Source organism: Polistes fuscatus, unplaced genomic scaffold (assembly GCF_010416935.1).
Source record: "Polistes fuscatus isolate 324 unplaced genomic scaffold, CU_Pfus_HIC Scaffold3, whole genome shotgun sequence".
In the NCBI taxonomy this organism is placed as follows: domain Eukaryota; kingdom Metazoa; phylum Arthropoda; class Insecta; order Hymenoptera; family Vespidae; genus Polistes; species Polistes fuscatus.
The window spans coordinates 10,986,035-11,005,132 of NW_025113107.1; the positions used below are offsets into that span (position 1 = coordinate 10,986,035).

Below are 19,098 nucleotides of genomic sequence, written 5' to 3' on the forward strand. Positions count from 1 at the left end.
GTATCCTCATGTTTCAAAAGGAAATGAGATGTGTAATGTCCGTTAGTATTTCTACGATTAAAGTTCATGGAAGACAAAGAAGCTCGTAAGAGGTGAATTGTCGACCTTTAAAATGACGTTTAACAAAGAGAAAGAGAAGAACAGATAGAAAGAGAAAATATAAAGAGAGACTGTGGGTCGATCTAGTTCCATTCGATTGGCACAATTCTCTCTATCGATGGTGTGGTGGCATCGATTCTCGATTTTATCCGAAGAAACGAGAAATCTCGCTTTGAAATTCGTAGGTTGCCGTTCATCGGAAGAACACCACGATTGAACGTGATCGATGTTAATGGTGAGACTGACATTTGCAGTCATTGTCTGGTGTGCACACCACCACCACCGGACTCAACGCAATCGTTATGGCTTATGGGAGTAACCTCCGATCGTACCTCATTGTGGGATCCGTGGTCGAAAGCGTTTGCGATAACGATTACTACGTTATGTTACCACTTTCGTGAAAGTTCGGCAGATGTGGTAATTTCGGAACGATTTGAATTAGAATGAATGTACGTACGGTTTAATCGTATGATTAAACGTTTACGTTTAAAACACGAGATATTATCGATCAGAAAACTTCATTAATTTATATAATAGTTTAACGGATACTAACCGATCACGAGAAATCGTGGACGTTGTTAATTTGTAATTGTATTATTATTGAAAGAATAAGTGGTATGCTTCTTCGATTTAGTACGACGATACTTCTTCAAAGATAGTTGACCTTGGCCCCAAAATAACTTCTCTCTGTGTCATAATAACTTGTAAACAAACTCTTCTGAGAATAATCTTCAACTGTAATTACCACCCTCGAGAGTGAAAGGACTACGCCTCTTCGATCGGTCATTATTACTATTGGCCTGCTTGAATTCCAAGTACTTAATGGCAGAAATTACGAAATGTTTTTTTTTAATGCTCGCGTTAAAACATTATCTCTGTGTCGTTTATCACGCCTTAGCGAATACTTATATAATTGGTTTTTCCTTATTTTATTGATTTACTATTTACGTTTGCCAAGTTATCTTTTATTTATTCGAATAAATGACAATTCATTTTTACAATAATGTTTTATAAGTTTTAATAGTCTTTCTTGCAGGTCTATAAATTCTTTTTTAAAATGGCTGTTTATATTATTATACTTTTAAAAGTTACCTAATGGCAGAAAATCTTTTACGAGGATTATGCATTTTTGTAAGATATAACAAAACAAACGATAAAAACTTTTTCCAGCAGAACGCTAAAGCAATATATCGCGGAAGAGAGAAAGAAAGTGAGAGAGAATAAGAGAAAGAGAGATAGAAAACTAAAGCATTATTTATATCTCAAGACATTCGCTTAAACGATTTCACAGGAATTCAGTCATTAATCTCGATTACAAACAAGAAAGATACTGTGTTGCTAAGTACCTAACTACTAACGGAACATAAATGATTGCTGATCTCGTTAAAAATAATTTATTAAATATTAATTAAAACTTATTAGTTATTTCCAAATAATATTCTGTAGTGATTCGTTGCAATTCGTTGCGTTGTATGTAATTAATTGACGTATTTCGTTGTATCTTGATTTCTCTCGATTGTTTTCCTGAAACAGAAAAAAGAAAAAGAAGAAAAATTAATAATTCGATTAAAATAAAAAAGAACTAAATTTATAAACAAACGTAACAGAGAAAATTAAGTTTATCAATTAATCTTTTAGCTGCCGTAGCATGAAATCTATAAACGGTGAAATCTTTTCGAGTTAATGCCAATAGAAAGTGTTGTTGTTTGTTCGGTTCCTGGATGATTCGTTTATTTGATTACATCTTAGAAAATAAAATTAACTGTAATAGACTAGAACTTTTCTAGAAAAGTAACCAATTTTATTTAACACATAGGAAGAGATAAATACGACAGATTGCGGTTTAAATATCTAAAGTATAATCAGAAATGTAACTGGGTGGTACAATAATGTATACTGGGTGATTCATTAAACTATTATCACTTAAAATATCTTTCTAATTTTTTAATTTAGCAAAAAAATTATTAGCACGAAGTTACGTTATTTCAAGATACGCAATTGGTATTTAACAAGTTTTTTATTCGGAAAGGTAGAATTAATTAATTCGTATAAATAATACTTTTTAAGTTCTCCTTTGAAAAGTAAATAAAAATAATAGTAATCCTGGAATATCGTAGTTGAATCAAGAAGATATTTTCAACCGTTATTGATATAATCCTTGAAATAATACAACTTTGTCTCGATAAGTTTTTCTTTTTTTTTTTCTTATAAAATCAGGAATTAACGAGATTTTTAAGGATGGTAATAGTTATTGGACCACCCAGTATATATTTATATATATATATATATTTAATATATACATATCTTGTGAAGCGTTTAATATGGATGAATATCTCCTGGGAAATAAGGAAGTGAACCGTTAAGCAGAACTTGGAATATTCTGGTATAGATATGCCTCCGTTTCATATGGCTAACCTTACTGAAAGCCTCTTCTGCTATTTTACGCGAAAGTTCTAAACTTCAAAATGTTTGTAAACATTATGTGAAACGACTATCGTTATGCATATACATAAGTGTTTCTTAATAAATCTATCTGCATAAATTAATAACGAATAATATGCCAATCGCAACAATTTTGAATTGAAACTAATTCCATTATCGTGTGAAAAAACAATCGGATAAAATTTGTTACGATAAATCCAAACCAACCTTGAAAATTGCTTTACGTTCGAATGCAAATTTTTTGAGACTCCACGAATGGTCTCCTGGTTCCCTATGTAAAAATACAAATAGAAAAAGTATCGCTAAAAGCCACTAAACCACTTTGGAAAATATTCAGTCAAAAAGAGAGAGTGAGATTGTGGGAGAGAGATAGAAGATTAATTTATCGTTTCGTTCGTCGAGTTTGAAAACTACTTCTCGAAAAGGAAATTATATTTCCCGAATAGCGAAATGAAATATTTTGAGTAGCTATCGAAGATAAAATCTCTCTCTCTCTCTCTCTTTCTTTCTGGGCACGACACATTTGCAAACGAATCATCGACTGGTAAAGAGGAGATGTACAAAAGTCACTTATTCGAGTTTTCCGAAAAAAAACGTCGATACCACGTATACGTGGATTTTGCAGATGAAAAACGACGAATGGTCTTTTATAATTTATAGAAATTAATCTAATAATATCGAGGAAACAAACTATGACTGTTATAAATCATAGAAGAAGCCTTACCTTAGTACAATGATTTAACTTCGATGATTAATCGACGTTTTTCGTGTGCAGGTTGAAAACCGTTGCTTTCCGGTCTATTCTCTTCTTTCCAATTCCTATGGTCGAAATTTGGTCTATCGATTAATCGATATCCACCTTTATTGTTTCGTCGGACTGGAGCAGAAGAACGGAGCTAAAAAAATGATGGGTGAGTGAGATTTTTCGATTCTTATGGAAAAAAAAAGAAAAGCAAAAGCAAAAGCGAAAGAAAAAACAAAAAATGAAAACAAGATTACTTTATCAAGTTTAGTTACACCTATGCACCCTTGCACTAGATATGAGATAACCGAAATGAATTATTTTCTTTTCCGCTTCTCTTTATTTGCCATTCGAAAAATACACTTTGTTCTCGTATAAAACAAACGAGGTTTTTTGATCCAATCGTACGCGGATACGAGTGCAATATCGATATCGATGCAGTGTTTACATAGGAATGGATGATTTAAGATAGGTCAATATTTGTATACACAAAATGAAAATAACTCAGAATCGATTAGTTTGTTAGTATTCGATCGTAGTTATTGATGATTTTTCATGATTGAGAAATATGTTGATACAATATAGAATAAGAATAATCGTTAGATCGCAAGAGTTAGTAACTATAAAAAGAAAATAAGAAAATGATTACAAAATTATTAAGGATTACGAGGTTGGTTATTATTATGAGGATTAAAAAGAAAATATTTTTTTAAATACTGATGCTTTATTTTATATAAAGTATTGTATAAATGTATAAACGCTATAAATACGTGGTATCTATCTATGGTGGTGGTGGGGTGCTAGTCGTGATCGCAAAGAAAGGGTATGACGAGGGCGGGCGGGGTCGGGGGCCGGCGGCGGCGCGCCATCTATATACATTCGTTCGCTCACGGGAAGGGCTGACCTACCATAATCTACCGGTCTCTCCTTTTCACTAACATATAAACATAATAATATAATATATGTATAGTGTGTGTATATGTACGAATACACATATGGTAAATGGTGTGTGTGCGCGCGTGTGTGGCAATGTGTTTATATATATATATATATGTATATGTATATATATAGTTACGCGAAGAAATGTAGAATAGTAATAGTAGTATGTATACATATTTATATATATATATAAAAAAAAGAGAATAGAAACATATAATGCGCATGGACGAGCAATGTAATAATAATATGTATGCTTGGGTGCGGCAGTAAGTATAACAACACACGAGGCGTCGAGCCCCGCTCGAAGGGAGAGAAGAGTAATAAAAAAAAAAGTGTATGTGCGCGAAGAGCGGCCTTACGGATGGTGGAAGAAGACGTAGAAAGAAGAAAAAGAGTTCGAGCCGGAGCAACGGCGGGGTGTTCAGAAAACAGAACAAACCCAGTTGGTCCGACGACGAAGCGCCAAAGCTTGTCCACTTTCCGAGAGCATGGCCGAGAGCGGCGGCCGGTCGATCGTGCTTGCGTGTATAGCTTGCAACAGGCACGCGTCCTTAGATCTTGATCGGATGCGGCCGATTCCTGACCGGCTCGTGGGTGCGCGAGATCTCGAGCCCGGCGACCGCGGTAACGACCGATCGTTTTGGTCGTACGAAGCGACAATTGACTAAAATTTCCAATATTAGGAAAGTGCGTACCGCGAATCACGAGTGGCCGGGCTCACGATGCGTATTCTCCCGTTTCACTATCTCTCTTCCTTCCTCTCTGATTCTGATATATTATCTCTCTTTTGCTCCGTCTCTCTCTCTCTCTCTCTCTTTTTTTTTCATCTCTCTATTTCATTTTCTTTCTCTCGAGGCCGATACGAGCCGGCCTATCATCCATCGAGGGGAGGCTAGGACGGATCGGTGAAACAACGGGATAATTCGTTGAAGTGAAAATCCCGTTGCGCCGAGCGCATCCTACCACCGAAGATAGTATAGATGTTATACCACTTTAAGACCGATGCGCGTTCCTACCATGTTCCGAGATTGGACGAAGCTTTGGGAAGAAGACGTTGTGAGCGCGTTTGAGGATCGTCCGGAGACCGGTAAGTGACTGTGGTGGGTTTGCCGCCGTCGCCGAGCCGAGATCGCTGGGGTCTTGAACCGTCTACCAACCGTGGGCAATTGGTGCGGGGATGATAGCTCCGTGGGAGCCGAGTCCGGCGTGGATGGCGCCAGATGGGCCGTTGATCACAGCAACTCCGGCGTCGTGTCCGCCGATGCCACCAGCGATTCCAGGTCCACCTCCGATGACAGCGATGGCACCAGGGCCACCAAGTCCAGCACCAAGACCAGCACCGCCAAGACCAGCACCGCCAAGAGCGGCACCTCCCAAAGCGAGTCCTGATTTGAGAGAAAAGAGGTAGGGAAAAATAGAAGAGCTCGGATCAAATGAGATTCTCTAGGTAATTGTAGACGATTGTCGGAAGGGAGCTCGATACTTACCAGCGAGTCCAGCACCACCACCTGGAGCGGCAGCGGCAGCAGAGCCAGAGCTTCCATCGTCACCGTTGATTCCACCAGCACCAGCGTAGAAGGCAACTCCACCGTAGCTGGGTCCTACAAGGCTAGCGGTAGCCTGGGATGGTCCAACGAGGGTGGCGGTTCCCTGAGATGGTCCTACGAGGGTGGATGGTCCAGCAGCAGGTCCTACCAAGCTGGATGGTCCGGTACGGGGTCCACCTACGGATTTGGCACCTTCTTGGGGTCCAGCGAGATCGGATGGGCCAGTCTGGGGTCCTACATTAGCCTTGGGTCCTTCAGCAGGTCCGATGTCGGCCCTTCCTCCTGCTACTCCTCCAGAGACGATTTGTTGAACTCCTGCAGCTCCAGCAGCCGCCGCGGCACCAGCAGCGTAGCTAGCACCAAGACCACCGGATCCCAAGCTGGAGGCACCACCCTGGAGGGAGGCAGCGGTTCCAGCACCAGCTGCGAGTCCACCGCTAAGTCCGGCACCTCTGCCGAGACCTCCTCCATGACCGGTGATGGCCAAACCAGCACCTCCGCTGTATCCGCCGTATCCACCGTAACCACCGTAGCCACCATGTGCGATACCGGCACGGGCCGTCGCTACTGCTAGACAGGCGAACACGATCTGCAAAGAATCAAACCGGTTACTAACTTCGATTGCAACCGATCGACCTAAACCAATCGGTCATCATCGAAGCTTCGCCACACTCCTTGTGCTTCCGATACACTTACGCCAACCGATTTCCCTCGTACCTATATCAAATGACGTTGCAACTCGAGTTATATCGGTTTACGGAAGCACTCTACTACCGACTATTACCAACGCGAATCTCTATTTTCATTGGCTCGTAGGCGATTACGAGACGACTACCGTCCGCGCGCCAGTTTAGCTTTCACTCGGAATCGCGATTGCTCCGTTCCCGGAATCCGTATGAATATATCCGTTCGAAGTAACTGTTTCTCTTCGTCTCTCTAAATTTGCGATAAATCTTTTCCCGATTAAATCCGATTCGTTGTTCCGCTCATGATACTTGTCCTCAAATTATTATGATATATTATAAAAAAATATCTTTGCGAAATGTTTTGTTCGCGAAATGTTAGTCCTCGTAACGTTGTGCCGTAACGTTTCGTAATTGGAATGATAGCGCGCGCCGATCGCATTTTCTCATAGTTAAGGAGACACTCCTCCGAAGGCAGCCAACTTCTCTCTCGTTTTGACTTGGTTACCACGCCTAACGCGACAAAACCATATTAGGGGAAGAAATTCTTGACCGACCGACTGGCCGACCAACCGTTCCGTTCGCTAATAGGCACTTTCGTATACTCGTAGAAAAAGAAGTCGACTTGGATTTTATGCAATCGTTCGAAACTAAACTTGGACGCAATCGAACGCACGATCTAAGCCAGCCGCGAGATTGCACGAGATTGCACGAGATTCGATAAATTAACTCGTACCGAGCAAGAGCTTTAACTAGAAATCCTCTTTTCCGTTTCTTCGAGACCATTATTCGAGCCAATTTTTCTTTATCTTTTTCATCTTATCTCAGTAAGTTCGAAAGGAAGTGCGTTAGTTAGATTGAATGATGATGAACTCGCGTGTCACGCCCGACTTAAGACATTGCACTTAAATGGCACCGCTTCGCGACCTGGAATTATGCATATCTAAAAACGACTTCTCGAAACTTTCACATCCCGTTAACGCGGAACGAAGGTTCGCGAGCCGTGAGCCGTGAGCCGTGCGACGAGTCTGACCGAACGTTCCCGCGACCCTCCCGACTCTAAAGATCGCATTTCGTAATCTCTAATGTCTAGAAATCTCGCGAAAAGCACGATCTATTGTAAATCATCCCGTAACTTCTAAGTTATATACTCGGGATACTCGTCTATGAAGAATCAGCAAAGGATTCACCAAGGACGGTAACAACCGGTCGCCGATACGATTCCTTTTCAATGACGAGAACGATGATACCTACAACCGGTTTTACTTTGACTCGCAATAGACGACGACCAGATTGCATACTTTATGAATGAAAGTCGTAACAGTTGTATGGTGCCGATCCGTCTGAGTCTACTTTCGAGTTTCGCGGACGACAAACAAAGAGAAATGGGTAAAACGAACCCTGACATTGAATCGTCGTCGTTCAACAAGATAAGCGATTCTTTTTAACGCGGCTAGGGTTTAATGCGTTAGAGATTAATGCGTTGACAAGGAAAACAAAATCGATAATCGAAGTGTACGAACATTTGTTTAGCTCGGAATTGCAATGATCGAAACAAATTCTATGTAAGACGAAATCAATCGGAAAGAGTTATAGCGAAAAAGTATGAAAAAGAATACTGATTTGAAAACTAAATGATTTAGCAAAAGGGGTTAAAGAAATGAAAATAATAAAGCGAGTTTAAAGACCGATTCGTGGCACGAGAAAACTACACGATTATTTTGCGAAATATAAGAAAGCGATACACCCCGGCGAAATAAATCACCCCGTATCGAAGAAGCTCGTAATTGAGCCCGTAATATAGATCGTAATATAGCCCGTAATTCAGCCCCGTAATTTAGCCCGTATCGGAATCCGTAGATACTCACAAAGGCCTTCATGTTTGGTGTGTGTATGGTGAGCTGGTAGACCGGTGAATGACTGACTTGGGCCGGGCCGGCAGGCCTTATATACGCCTAACTCTACTCTGTCCACGCTCCACAATCACCATCCTTTCGAAAGCAAGGCGCTCCACCACCCTCCCCCCAGAAAAACTATAATCCTTGCGTATACCAGTGACGGCGTAGTGGCTCCGTAGTGGCCGGGAGCCGTGGGGGTGGTGAGGGGGTGGCGGGGGGAGGCCATTACTAGTCGTCGTCGTCGATATTCGCCTTTGCTCGCCTATACTCGCGGCGGCAACTTGCAACTCGAATAGGATTCCGCTCCGCTCCCCCAATCCGGAGACACGACCACCGAGTGCAACCTGGCACCACCCGGTCGTGACAACCCAAAAGAGGTTTGTCTATCTACTAGGGCTCTTTCTCCTTGACCCTTTGAATAATGATTCTTCGTTATTCTCTTTTCTCATCGCATGATTCGCCACACGTTCATCCAAGAAATCCTTATTTCCCTTTTCTTTACGAATGATTTCCTTACCTTTACCGTGACGTATTCTGGAATAAGCGTATCTCCATTCGTGTTTAAACGCGTGCATCCTCGAATAATTGACGTAATTATATTTCTTTCTTTCGTACATAGAAATGCAACCGAGAGGGCCGAAAGCAAAGATAAGAATAAAAACGTAATAAACGTTAGTCTTTTCCTTTTCACGGTCGTAATCTTTTTTACCTCGAACGAATACTTACGAGGTCACGGTATGTTTAATAAAATTGAATTTAATAAAACGTTAATTTTTCTTCCTATATAGTCGTTTAATATAGGCTTTTGCTTAGATAGATACGGACAATGATAAAGTTTGATAAAAAAAAAAAGAAAAAAAAGGAAAAATTAAAAGATACTCAAAAAGATTGACTTTGTTCATTCAAAAAAGTTTTATTCCAAGGCATGCTTCTTATATCCTAGAAGATCGTCTAAACTACCGAATCGAAGTTTTCATTTAGTTAGTCTAGTCGTTAAGGGAAAAACTTTGTCGTTTACAGTTGACAAAAAGAAAGAGAGAAAGGAAGAGAGAAAGGGATCCCAAAATGGCGACGCGCAGTCCTGATTATGGCCCGCTCGTTACGTGGAAACGAGGCACCTTGCATCGAAAAGGAGTTTCGCGTTTGGAGCAACGCGAAACGTTCTAAAGAGTTGGAATTACGGGTCGTTGAATGAGCTTAAGAGACCTGAATTCTTTTCTCAATAGATTGGCTGCTACTGCTGTACCTCGTTCGTTACTTATTACCTCAACCCTACTAATTTCAACTATCGAATAACCGTCTCTGAGCAACGGGAGTTGAACGTTTCAAAACCAAGGGATACGAAGTAGAGATGGAGGATCCCTCTTGCTAACCCTTTCTCGGGTCCTTCCTCCTCGATCAGAGGTTTCTCGCGAAGACTAGTAAAATCCAAGAGAATCTACTTTGTAATTTGAAGTAGAAATCTACTTTGAAATGATAGGAGTTTTAAATTAAATGAACGGATTATTGTCAATTTCGACGGAATTTGAAGAAAGATAAAGTGAGACGATGGATAAGAGGTGGTAAAAAAGGAGTCGGACGGACAGGGTGGAAGAAAAAAGAAGAGTTACGAGAGAATGGAAGATCATTATTATTATTATTATTATTATTACGAGATTAAAAAGAGAAAAAAATGTGTTAGTTCGTTACATCGTGCTTATTAGCTTACTACTTTTCGTCTTATTTCATGTTCTATCACGAACGCATAATTTTCCTACTTTGCAAAGTGAAAGCCATTATATTATTTGAAGTCTACGAAAAATGTTCCCCGATCGCGAAAGTCGCCCGTACAAATCTTTTCTAGCTAGCTAGCTAGCTGGGGCACGGCAGCCCTGACCGGTTTGGAATATATAAAGCGGGTACGCTGTTCAAGTCGATTCTTTTGCGTTCTCGTTCACCCTTCGTGCACCGCCATCGTTTCTCGATCGTTGCTCGATCGGCGCGAAAGTGATCGCACGCGCCGGTCGTGTTACATCGATCTATCGATCGATTGATCGAATCTCGTCGTTGTTGTTGTCGTCGTCATCATCGTTATCGTATTCGTCGGTTTGTTTGCGCGAAAACAAAAAAAGAAAGAAAATAAATAAACAGAGGGATTTAATTTTGTCCTAATAATTTTCCAGTGATGTTATGTTATTGATAAACTCGATATTTATCTATTTTATTTGAATTAATTATTATGATTATTCCCATTTATTATCTAACATGCGCTCGCGTGCGTGTTCGTACACGTTTTCGAAGAAATAAATTGATCGTTTGATTGTCAGTTTCGTATAATTTCATTCGATATTATCGTATGCGAATTTCTATTTCATATATTACATTATCGGGAAAGAGAATTCCATTTTGGCAAACGAACACGACGAATAAAAATGAAAGTCGATTTCCACGGTATTTCCGAATAAGAGAACGTTTATCGCGAATTCATCGATCTTCGCTATCCACATGCTTCGGGCCATCGGTATTCACGCATCCGCTTCTGATAAGTCCACTTTCTAGACCACTTACATAGTTGTTAGATCCGTGAACCGAATTCAAATACAGGTGTCGAGAGCTCTATAGTGTCGCTTAACGGTAACGATCCTTGACGTTTCATAGATCGTTAAATACTTTTTTCTTTTTTTTTGTCCTCCTATCGAACGAACTAATTCATTTCTTTTTCTGTTACTTAACGAACGTGCGATAATTAACGGATTGAAAGTGAACGATAGGTGCTATGGATTACTTTATTCGTTACATTATTTCGTATCTTCGATAAATGTTGAAGAAAAGAACAAAATTTTTTGATTTATTTAATAGAAAAAACAAAAAGAAAAAAAGAAAGAAAGTGTTGGGACGATAGTTGAGAGAGTTTCCATCGATTTATTGAATAAAAGTTAAACGTTTAATAGAAAAAAAAGTCAAATAGTTTGAGTCAAAAGGATCGTTCGAAGGGATCTATTAAAGTTCGTACAAGTCGACATTGCATGGTGGTGTATGTACCTGCTTCAGGGACAAAGCAACTTATAGTATAGCAACATTGACAATAAAGTTCTTATGCATCGAGAGTGTACCAATCGGAGCGTATCCCTTTCTCCATGGGAGTACAACAGTGACGAATCTTAACCGATAATTTACAATAAATATATATAACAAAGAAATAAAATGAATAAATAATACGAGAAACGAGAGAAGAAAAAAAAAACGGGAAATATATTTTCTTGTTATAAAAATATTTCAACGTGTAAATTCTTTTACAAATTTATCGATAGATCGAAAGTAGTATCCAAAAGTTAAATATGTAAAAATTTCAAGGAAAATTAATACTATTTCTATAATGCATTCTATGTTCGCGCGTGTTTCGTTCCGTGCGAACGGAAGAAAAGGCAAATGGTTGCGCAACGATGCGCGGTTAAACGAATCGAGGCGCGCAAGCGTGCATGCGTTCTCTTACTTGCTCTTTCTCTCATAGTACATACATGCATACAGATATATATATATGTATAATAGTACATGCATACGTAGCAGAATAGGTACACCAACTAGAGAGAAACGGCAAGTTGTTTGTACGATGCTGTGCCAAAGGCGCAAACGTATTCCTACCCACAAAATCCTCCCTTCTAGATCAACCTATTTATTCTATTTTATCGTCCAATCGTTATCTAGTTAAAAATTATTGCAATATATCCAAGAACGCAAGGTCGAATGAGAATTGGTCAAGGTACTACTAGAACATTCTAATAAAATATTTCAAAGAGAGCTAAGAGCTTGGAAATATGTTAAATTATTTTTACAATATAACAATAATCAACAAAAAAAAAATAAAAAGCATTTATTGATATAAATTATGTTAAATGTTAAATTTCTCTTCTTTTTTTTTTTTTTTTTTAAGTATATACTATACAATAATTAAGAAGTATTTCATCAGAAATATTTATAACGCATATACAGATTGAAATTATAATACATTTTTCGTAAATATATAGTATATACTACACAATAATTAGATCGATTTCATCAGAGATATATATTATATTTTATGCAACGAAAGGATGTGAAAACGGGAGAGAAATTATATACTATAAATTATAAAAGAGAACGAGAAGTAAAGTAAAGTAATAGCGAGTAGGTAGGAGTGGTAGGGATATTCATGGGAAAACTCGATTATTCGTTTACGCCACTGCATAAACTAGTCTTGTTTCATGACTACGTGCTCCTCCTTCGGTATTCGAGATTATTCGTTTAGATTATTCGATTTCGACTTTGACGTTTTCTTTTAACTATGCATCGTATTTCGTAAAAGATCGATATTGTAACGAGGTACGATTTTAAAATCGAGATCATCTCGATAGATGAGAAAACAAAATCGAGTTGATTGTGCGAAGAAGTGAAAAGGAAGAAGAGAGAGAGACGCAACACACACACACACACAAACAAAACGCGTCTAGTTCACGTCTCTTAACTCAAACGGGAATATGAGAGAGTCAGTCAGTAGGTTGCCCGGTTAGCTGGTTTCTTAGTTGTCTGCTAGTCTTACCAGCTGCTATCCTTGTCTTTCTTTCTATCTATCTTTCTCTATAAAGAATTTCTCTTTCTTACACCGTGAAAATAGACGAGCGTGAGTGCATCTATCAGAATGCAAATTGCATCGAGAATGGTCATCTCTTATTAGAAATAGTAGAAATGTTAACTTTACCAATGTCGTTAGATTTGAATCATCTCTTTTTACGAATAATTTCATTTATTGTACGTTAACTCAAATATTATTTACTTGATTAATATTTAACTCGTTTACATTTTTTAAACAACCATACAATTTATTATTTACGAATAATAATTTATTATATTTCGTTAGTTAATTTGATAGAAAAATTATTTAACGACACGAATGATTGTTACAATGATCAAATGATATTTTATTTGATTCATTTATAATGTATGTCTTATAAGTTTTAAAGTGCTTATCCAAATATATCTATTCTTCATACCTAGTTCATTCGTAGTTATAACGGTAGATAAGCCTAAAATTTTGATGGAATAACTTTATTGACTGTAAATGTACCGGACGCTGTAACTTTACCTACTCTAGACCTCTATTTTCACAGTTTAATTCTATCACATTGATCCCGTTGCATATGTTGCAAAATTATCAGTTTCCCTTTCGCTAAATTAAATATCTTTTGCTAAAAAGGAATTTCATTATTTCTCTTGTGAAAAAAGAAACTGGCAATGAGATGATAGAAGAAGAACAAAGAAAGAAAAATATGAAAAATGAATAAAATTAGAATGAGCGAACGAACGAACGAATGAACAGTAGCTCAGGCAACTCTAACTGGACTAAATATATGAAGAGATATATTTACTGTGAAAATTCGCCGACTGATAATTTAGCGAGCTCATGAATACGAATGAAGTTTTGTCTACTCGAAAGGCTCGTAATAATAAATAGATTTAACTAAAAAGAAAAAGAAAATGAAAAACAAAATTAAATTAAAAGGAAGAAGAATAATAAGAAGAAAAAGTATGAATGAATGAATGAATGAATTATTACGTTTCAAATAAAACAAAAATAAAAGAAATAGAAAAGAAAAAATCATCATAGAGACAAATTGTAACGAAATAATAGGGCAGTTAAATAAAAAAGAATACGAATAAAAAGAAAATATTTTCGATCGAACGACCTTAACGGGTAAAAATCGAAGGTAGAAATAGGAGAATTGGAAGGAGAAAAAAAACTAGGGGGGGAAAAAAAAGGATCCCGTGCCTTAGTTCTTTCAAGCAGTGGCTACACTTCGCTTCGAAACTGCAACCAGGCTCGAAAGTATCTTACGCAATAGGTGGAGCAGTGGGATAGTGTGGGCTACCGCTGTCCAGCACAGAACTGCCCATCATTTCCGTGTTCTGCAGCTCGCTGACTCGCTTGCTTGCTTGCTTGCTTGCTTGCTTGCTTGCTAGCTCGGACATACTCTCGCATCGTTCTATCATATATACTATTACTATGTTGTATACATTGACGGTTGCTACACTATCCGCCTTGATTTCACGTACGTCGATATTTTAACCCGAGTTCCTTAAACGTTAATACGTTTATAGTGAAATTATCTAATGCACATTAATATTATTCTTAAATAAAGTACTTTCAATTAACAACTGACAACTTGATACTAATTTATACGACTATGAGTTATCGTTATTATCTATTTTCTTTCGGATATAATACTTGTCTAATATTCAAAAGATTTATTCAAAATACTCTATGATATATTTCTATATATATATAATATAATACAATAGTTTATTATTTTATCCAAGATATTCGTTAACTTGATCTTTATTTATAAGATACGAAACTATCGTATCATATATTATTTACATTTTTTTCTTTTTTTTTAAATGGAATAGTTGACTAATTGTAAGTTACGTGAGTGGGTTGATATCTCTTTTACGATATTACAATTTTTATTAAAGAAAATAGGCTTTAAGCTTTTCAACCCACGTTCGTATTAATACCGCATGACACAATTCTACTACAATTTTTAATAGAAGTGGGGGTACAGTAATTTATTATCTTATTTAAGATATTTATTAAAAGAATAATTATCATTTGATCGAATAACGATTAAGATTTTATAGATCTTTTCTTTCCTTTTTTTAAATATCAAACGTTAACGTTATGAATTCCTTATTGATCAAAAATAATTGTTTCTTTTTCTCTTGGGACTAGATATTATTACTCTGGTTTATTGAAAAATTCGAAATGGGCAGTCTAAACGATCGCATTATCTCGAGTTCGGTATAAAGTATACGTATCGTGACATTTAAGCTCACGAAAGATCATCTATCCTTAGCGGTCGGTTCAAGCGTCGAACCGCGTAAACCGATCGACCAACAAACCGACCGGTATAGAAACCAAGTGTAATTTCCGTGTTCCTTCGGCCACATAATCACCAGTGTGTATCCTCGTGTAATCGCTGCGAACCTTTTATTCGTTCCCGTTTTGACGGGAAATTTATCACCTCTCAATTTCACGTGCCGCCTATCTATGATTTTGAAAGAAAAAAAAATAAGAAAAAAGAGCCCACTGTCAGATATATTTATGAAACACAAAGTGTTAGGTCATATAACGAAACTCGCTTAACGATCGAGTTCAATACTTTAACTTGCGTTTTAACTTTCGCATTTTTAATTCTTCGTCAGCAATACGATCGGGGGACTCGATTGTTCTTATAAAAAATATCAACTTTTAAACTTAACCGTTACAAGATCGGTTTATACTTTCTCCGCGTTCCGGTGATCGAGTCTCGAGTGTATTGTCCGTAATATGTATCACGATAATTTGCATAAATATCAATGCTCTTCGCTAGGGAAATGTCCATACTCGTTGGTGGTTGTCTACTAAGAACGTTACGTAAAACCTTACATTTACAAAGATATCGTGGGAGTACATTCTTGGAGTATTTCAAGCGCGCTTAAGTTTCATACTTTGTAACAAAAATATGTTAGAAAAAAGTTGATTATCCTTATCTTTTGACTTCTTATATTTTTTTACTTTTATCTTTCAATTTTTCCAACCGATATCAAATTTCTTGACAAAGTCTCTAATATACTCCAAGCGTTCGATTTAAATGCTAAAACATTGGCTGATTCGAAAGGAAAATGTTATCGATCTAAATCCATTGATTTCGTTTACGAATTAAAAGGAATAGCTAGGATTAGCTGGGGAGAATGGATTAAAACTTCTTTTCCCACGATTTAAAATAGGACATTCGTCGTTGAAACTATCGGATGATGATCGGTACGGGATTGAAAAGACACGATTAATCGTGTTTAGTAAATATTAAAAGTAGGTACTTGGCATCGATTTCACAGAGATTGGAATGGAAGTTAGGGTTGCACCAGTTGAACGAGGAATGCGTATGCTAATTGATTGCACAATGTTCTTCCGGTCTACGAACGGTGCTTAGGAGGGTAAATAAACGACTCCTAGCTAGCACCGGTCTCTTTCTCCAGTTCTCCTTTTCACGTGGAGAGGGCGCCCATACACGACCGAACTCCAACCGAATGGAAAATACAGAGAGAAAGAGAGAGAGAGAGAGAGAGTGTATGTATTCGTGTGTGTGTGTGTGAGTGAGAGAGAAACGAGAGACACGCCTATACTTGCGCTTATATGTAGCGATCGGTAACCGAGTGCGTGTCTATGCGTGTAGAAAATGCTCCGGTTTACGCTCTGGGAATACCCCCAGTTACTTTGGCATCCAATGGCCTCGGGTATCTCTACTTCGGTACAGTCGTGAACAACATTTTCCCTCGAGAAAAAGATTTCGTATCATTTCGTGTCATGCTCGACCAATCTCTTCCCTCCCCAAACGTGTCTTCTCACAAATCCCTACAAATTCTTTAAAACCCTATCGAGATTTTAAAATCTATCCCGTTGAGGGAATACAGAACGTGAAAATGATCTCCCAATTGTTTTACAAATTCATTTCGATTGATTGAAATCTAACTCTTGGTGTTTTTTTATTATTGAGCTTATAAGGTATCTATTTTTATTAAAAAAAAAAAAGAAAAACAAGGAAAAATACGAATAGACACGAATTTTATTAAATTTTTATTATTTTTTAACGCAATCACGAATAATGCGATTGAGCTATCGTAAAATCTGGTAAGACATTTATTTATTCGACGATGATAGAAAAATTTCAAACTACGAGTGTCGATCAATGTCCAAACTTTTAAAACGAGTAGTAAGTAAACATCCGTTTTCTTGGATACGGAGAGAAATATCAGAGACCGCAAGGAATGCAGTGAACGAACGTGGTGGCAAGTCATGCGATATCTGTGATCGATTCGTTGAAATCTTATTTCAGAGATTACGAGGATGCTTCCTGGCCGGATCTTCTCCGAGGAAGTGGTCAAGGTATCCATGGCTTGTAAACCAATATACGCGTCTAAACTCACTTTCTTGAGGATGCGGTACTCTTCAAACACTTTTGACTCTTTGCTTTTTCGAGTGTCGTGAAGGAACGAACGATTCCGACGTTCTTACGAAGTTCCAAACAATTTGAAGATCCCATCTTATGTTCCAATCTTCTGTCGCCGTTGGGGAACCTGGTGATATCTAAGAAATTTATTTTAAGATAATTCCCTTCATATGGGACCGATCGAAATAGATAAGAATAAGTATCATCTAATCGTATTTTATGGAAAAACGATATTTAAGGATAGTTCGATCTTTTCAAAGATCTCCGTAACTGTTACTATTCGTCTATTTCACTAAAATCGATAACTTCTCTTATCGGAATAATCGAAAAAATAGATTTTCGAATGCTCATTCTTCAGCACTAAACATAGTATAATAAAAAAAATAATAAAATAATATCTATTTATTATATTATAAGTAAATCTATATTATAATTTATATTATATAAGTAAATTTATATTATAAGTAAGATAATAAAAAAAATATTTGTTAATGTTATTAAAAATAAACATTACTTGTTAGCATTTTTCATTTTTGACGCATCAACGAAAAATAGATTATTCCGAAAAAACATACTTTTCTTATTTAGAGGGATTACGTGCTTTTAGGTTTTATCCGATCTACATGAATTTTTGATGTTACTAATGTACCAGGGAATCCAAATATATTATAAACCGTACACCATTGTCTATCCTTTTTGTCATATGCACAAACATAAAAATATACATTTTGAACTCGTAACCTAGAACCTTACGAAAAAAGATAATAAAATTTTCATTTTCTCCCCCATCTCGATTCTACTTATAACAAAAGATAAAACCCACTGAAACCCAGTCACAATATCGAGTTACGCTAATTACATACTAATTAGTTGGATTATATAAACACGTAATCACACACTATTAAAGCTAATCTCGTTCGTCCTTAAGGCGTTATTTCGTTCACTTTCGAGCAAGCTTATCAACATGCTTCATTAAAAACTTGTCTAAATTCATGCAAAAATCTTGACTAATTGTATATCAAATCCCTCTCACCTCGATTTCTCTGGAATTTTTCAATATTTTGAATAAATCAGTTATTAGGTTAGTCCAAAGAGAGAGCAATTTACAGGATGACGTATGCAGATAAATCCATATGTAGGTAGGTGTACGTGTACGTGTATGTGTTGTGTGTATGCCATAGCTAGCCGCATATTAATGAACGGAGTGGTACGGCGCTCGCGAGAGCGTGTCGCGTAAACGTTGAATAATAACTGCATTCCGTGGCGGTGCAACGTTGGCACGAGTACTTCTCCCTCTCTCTCTCTCTCTTTCTCTTTCTATCTCTAGAACGGTTCTCGAGTTGGGTTCAACTTCGTTCTCAGCAACGCTCTCGGATTCGACCTCGTCTCTGTAGTTTACACGCATGCAATTCGTATTGGAGCCGATTGGGTTAGTTACCACCACTACCACCACCACCACCACCACCACCACCACGAGTACCATGTACGCATATAAAATGCAACCAACAGTGGACAGGATCTATTGGCCGGGCGGACAGAGAAAACGATAGATCGCCGCGGCTAAATAGAGTCGAGCTAACCATAAGCCAAGTCAAGCTGATCTAAGTTAACAAGTTAGCTGGCAAGCTAGCTTGTTTCTTTTTTTTTCTTGCGACAGGGAGAAAAATCTTTTAAGTAGACATCTATAAAATTCCCCTAGGCCGGATCCTAGAGGGTTGTGTCGGATTTGTACCGACTAAAAAACTGTCT

At 37.6% G+C, this 19,098-nt stretch overlaps 1 protein-coding gene across 1 annotated transcript; it reads right to left on the reverse strand.

Annotated features, from left to right (window-relative positions):
* Window positions 1-1,493: 1,493 nt before the first annotated feature.
* Window positions 1,494-18,609, reverse strand: LOC122519770 (spidroin-1-like). Its single transcript, XM_043639453.1, has 7 exons — window positions 18,383-18,609; window positions 17,327-17,486; window positions 8,321-8,762; window positions 5,710-6,358; window positions 5,380-5,607; window positions 3,266-3,437; window positions 1,494-1,623 (listed from the first exon to the last, which is right to left on the reverse strand). Exons 3-6 carry the CDS (start codon window positions 8,330-8,332, stop codon window positions 3,403-3,405), a joined length of 924 nt encoding a protein of 307 aa, XP_043495388.1. The 5' UTR covers window positions 8,333-8,762; window positions 17,327-17,486; window positions 18,383-18,609; the 3' UTR covers window positions 1,494-1,623; window positions 3,266-3,402.
* Between the last annotated feature and the right edge of the window lie 489 nt (window positions 18,610-19,098).